The 4,476-nt window shown below is 41.7% G+C and overlaps 1 protein-coding gene across 4 annotated transcripts in view; it reads left to right on the plus strand.

Moving 5' to 3' along the window:
* SOAT1 (sterol O-acyltransferase 1) overlaps nucleotides 1–4,476 on the plus strand; it is a 61,234-nt gene that overhangs the window by 39,019 nt on the left and 17,739 nt on the right. For all 4 annotated transcript variants that reach the window (XM_010850146.1, XM_010850148.1, XM_010850147.1 and 1 more), the window contains one exon: nucleotides 4,189–4,337. In XM_010850146.1, coding sequence (XP_010848448.1) covers nucleotides 4,189–4,337 — 149 coding nt within the window. The remainder of the gene's footprint in view (nucleotides 1–4,188; nucleotides 4,338–4,476) is intronic.

A 4,476-nucleotide genomic window follows, 5' to 3' on the forward strand; every position in this document is an offset into this window, starting at 1 on the left:
AAAAAGTCACTTGATAAAAGTGGAGAGTGAAAAAGTTGGCTTAAAGCTCAACATTCAGAAAACGAAGATCGTGGCATCCGGTCCCACCACTTCATGGGAAATAGATGGGCAAACAGTGGAAACAGTGTCAGACTTTATTTTTCTGGACTCCAAAATCACTACAGATGGTGACTGCAGCCATGAAATTAAAAGACGCTTACTCCTTGGAAGGAAAGTTATGACCAACCTAGTTGGCATATTGAAAAGCAGAGACATTACTTTGCCAGCAAAGGTCTGTCGAGTCAAGGCTATGGTTTTTCCTGTGGTCATGTATGGATGTGAGAGTTGGACTGTGAAGAAGGCTGAACGCCAAAGAATTGATGCTTTTGAACTGTGGTGTTGGAGAAGACTCTTGAGAGTCTCTTGGACTGCAAGGAGATCCAACCAGTCCATTCTGAAGGAGATCAGCCCTGGGATTTCTTTGGAAGGACTGATGCTAAAGCTGAAACTCCAATACTTTGGCCACCTCACTCGAAGAGTTGACTCATTGGAAAAGACTCTGATGCTGGGAGGGATTGGGGGCAGGAGGAGAAGGGGACGACAGAGGATGAGATGGCTGGATGGCATCACTGACTCGATGGACAGGGAGGCCTGGCGTGCTGCGATTCATGGGGTCACAAAGAGTCGGACACGACTGAGCGACTGATCTGATCTGATCTGATCTGAATGTGAACAAATAATTTTATAAAACTCTTTATTTCTTCCAGGGGACATAGGTTCTCTATGTTTTGTCCTTAAAACTGTAGCAGGAAGGGGAACCCTTTCTAGGGCCCAAGAATGGGCCCTTGTCTAACACTGGGAGGTGAATTGTCTTGAGAAGACACACGTGCTGACAAAGCAAGAGACTTTATTGGGAAGGAGCACCCGGGTGGAGAGCAGGAGAGTGAGGGAGCCCAGGAGAACTGCCCTGCCGTGTGGCTCGCAGTCTCAGGTTTTATGGGGTGGGATCAGTTTCCAGGTTGTCTCTAACTCAGGGTCCTTCCTGGTGGTACGTGTAACACTCAGCCAAGATGGATTTGAGTGGGCATTCTGGGAGGTTGGTAGGACATATGGACTGGCATCTCCTTTCTCTTTGTGACCTTTGCTGAATTTTTCTGTTTGGTAGTATTAGATTGGTGCAGAAGTAATTTGTGATTTTGCATTGTTGAACTTTGCCATTTGATATTAGAATACATTCTTAAATAAATGTGGTTGTGTTATACATTGTTTTAATGCGCATTTCTTGCTTTTTTTTAAACTAATGACTTATTAGTTGCTGTGTATTTTATATTTATTTTAGACTAGGAAATGATGTTAGACAAAAAGCAAATTCGAGCGATTTTGTTACTTGAGTCAAGAATGGGTCATAAGAATCAGAGACAACTCACAGTATCCACAACACATTTAGCTCAGGAACTGCTAGCGGATGTACAGTGCGGTGGTTCAAGAAGTTCTGCAAAGGAATTGAGAGCCTTGAAGATGAAGATTGCAGTGGCTGGCCATCAGTAATTGAAAATGATCAATAGAGAGCCGTCATCGAAGCTGAGCCTCTTAAAACTTACACAAGAAGTTGCCAAAGAACTCAACCATTCTTTGGTCCTTCCGCATTTGAAGCAAATTGGAGATACGTGAAAAAGCTCGATAAGTTTTTGCCTAATGAACTGACCACAAATCAAAAATATCGTCATTTTGAAGTTCCATTTTCTCTTGTTCTGTGCAGCAACAACAAACTGTTTCTTGATTGGATTGTGATGTGGGACAAAAAGTGAATTTTATATGACAACCAGCAATGATGGCTTAGTGATTGGACCAGAAGAAGCTTCCAAGCACTTCCCAAAGCCAAACTTGCACCAAAAAAGGTCATGGTCACTGTTTGGTGGTCTGCTGCTGGTCTGATCCACTACAGCTTTCTGAATTCCAGCAAAACCATTACAGCTGACGAGTATGCTCAGCAGATCAATGAAATGCACCAAAAACTGCAACGCCTCCTGCCAGCATTGGTCAACAGAAAGGGCCCGATTCTTCTCCATGGCAACGCCCAACTGCATGTCACACAGCCAGTGCTTCAGAAGTTGAACTAATTGAGCTACAAAGCTTTGTCTCATCCACCACATTCACCTGACCTCTTACCAACCGACTACCACTTCTTCAAGCATCTGGACAACTTTTTGCAGGGAAAATACTTCTACAACCAGCAGGAGACAGAAAATGCTTTCCAAGAGTTCATTGAATCCCAAAGCACAGATTTTTACGCTACAGGAATAAACTTTTCTCATTGGCAAAAATGTGTTGACTGTAATGGTTCCTATTTTGATAATAAAGATGTGTTTGAGCTTAGTTATAATGATTTAATGTGGTTTTCATAGGTGGCTCAAATGGTAAAGTGACTGTCTGCAATGCTTGAGACCTAAGTTCGATCCCTGGGTGGGGAAGATCCCCTGGAGAAGGAAATGGCAACCCACTCCAGTACCCTTGCCTGGAAAATTCCATGGACCGAGGAGCCTGGTAGGCTACAGTCCATGGGGTTGCAGAGTCGGACACGACTGAGCGACTTCACTCTCTCACTTTCTCATGGCCTGTGGGATCTTAGTTCCCTGACCAAGAATGCCCAGGAATTGAGCCCATGCCCCTTGCAGTGGAAGCAGAGTCTTCACCACTGCACCGCCAGGGAAGTTCCTGCACTCCTGTTTCTTCAGTGCTCCTCCCTTGTTTCTGCATTCCATTCCTTTGATGATTAGCCGCCATTTGAACCTTTGTAAGGAAGGTCAAGGAGGCTGAATGAAGCCTATTTCCTTCAAACAAGAAACTAGGGCACAGAAAGACTTTTGTGCCCAGGAGCCCCATAGGATCCTGCTCAGTTTCACTGTCCTGAGGGCTGGGGTTTCAGTGTATTCTCACTGCCCAAGACTTCTCCCACCTCCCCACAACCCAACATTTGAGAACCCTGGGAGAAAGTAGTTTGAAAAGCTTTCACATAGTTTCATTAGATACATTAATATTTTAAGGCTTTGCTTTTAAAGGACTTGGTCAAACTGTTAAGAGTCCAGGACTTTCCTGATTGTCCACTGGTTAAGAATCCACCCTGCAGTGCAGGGGACATGGGTTTGATCCCTGGTTGGGGAACTAAGATCCCACATGCCATGGAGCAACTAAGCCAGTGCTCCTCAACTCCTGAGCATGCGTGCCACTAGATAGTCCATGCGCTGCAACGGTAGATCCTGTGCAACGCAAGGAAGAAGATCCTGTGTGCCACAACTGGATCCTGTGCAGCCAAATAAATATTAAGCCCAAATTGAAACATTCCAGAAAGCAAAAACAGAATCCAGAAAAAAGGCCACTTCAGATATTTTAGGTTCAACCTAACTAATATAATTAGAAGGGAGAGCATTTCTTTTTTCTTGTAGAAATTAGTAAGTAATACTTTGTTTTTCTTTGTATAGATGAGTCCTGCCAGTTTAAAAATACCACAATTTACAATTTGAGCATCCACAGTAGGTGGCCTATTGTAATTTGAAGAAATTTTTTTGGCCAGTGCTTTTTGAAAACTCTGAATTTGTAAGTTTTGAAGTGTTAAAATGTATAACAATTCTGTTATAAATGTATGTGTTATAGAGTAGATAAATATATATCTATGGAGGTAGGAATAAATATTGTATAAATGTTGGTATCATACAGTAAAGACACGACTTATAAACACTGGGTACTTGGTGCTGAAGGGGTTGATTGAAAAGAAGGGGACTTAAAATTGTATAATGGTGACATAATATTGATTTTTACTTTGTTTTCCATATAAAAATTTGAAGAGAAGAAAATACTGTTATTTTTAGCATTTCTGTCATTTTGGTTTTATATGTCATTCAGAGGAGTTCATTTAGTAGACATAAATCATCATGTTGCTTTTTCAGTAGCAGTTTCTGAAACTATAAGTCAGATGTATATAGAAATCACTTTTCTGTTTTTACTCCTGTGAATTCACTTAACATGGATTTCTTTTCATCAGCTCTGTTTAAGAGTACCCTTTAGGGAACCGGGTTGGAGAACTAAGATCCCACATCCCGTCCCGTACAGCCAAAACAAAACAAAACAAAACAACCATAGAACCCTTTAAAAAATATTAACAACTCATAAACTAGTTAGTTCCTAATGGTTTTCTTTGTCTTAAAACTCTAGGAATTGAAGCCCTTTTTTATGAAGGAAGTTGGCAGTCACTTTGATGATTTTGTGACCAATCTCATTGAAAAATCCACATCATTAGACAATGGTGGTTGTGCTCTCACATCCTTTTCTATTTTTGAGGGAGACAACAATCACAGAGCTAAGTAAGTACAAATAATTTCTTTTAATGCACACATATAGTCTAGTACAGCTCAGTGGGTACAATGCCTGGGTTCACACCCTAGCATCACCTTTTGTTAGCTGTATATTGCTGTTTTAACCTCTTGAAGGGTGGGTTTCTTC

The sequence above is a fragment of the Bison bison genome, unplaced genomic scaffold (assembly GCF_000754665.1).
Source record: "Bison bison bison isolate TAMUID 2011002044 unplaced genomic scaffold, Bison_UMD1.0 scf7180017864289, whole genome shotgun sequence".
Lineage (NCBI taxonomy): Eukaryota > Metazoa > Chordata > Mammalia > Artiodactyla > Bovidae > Bison > Bison bison.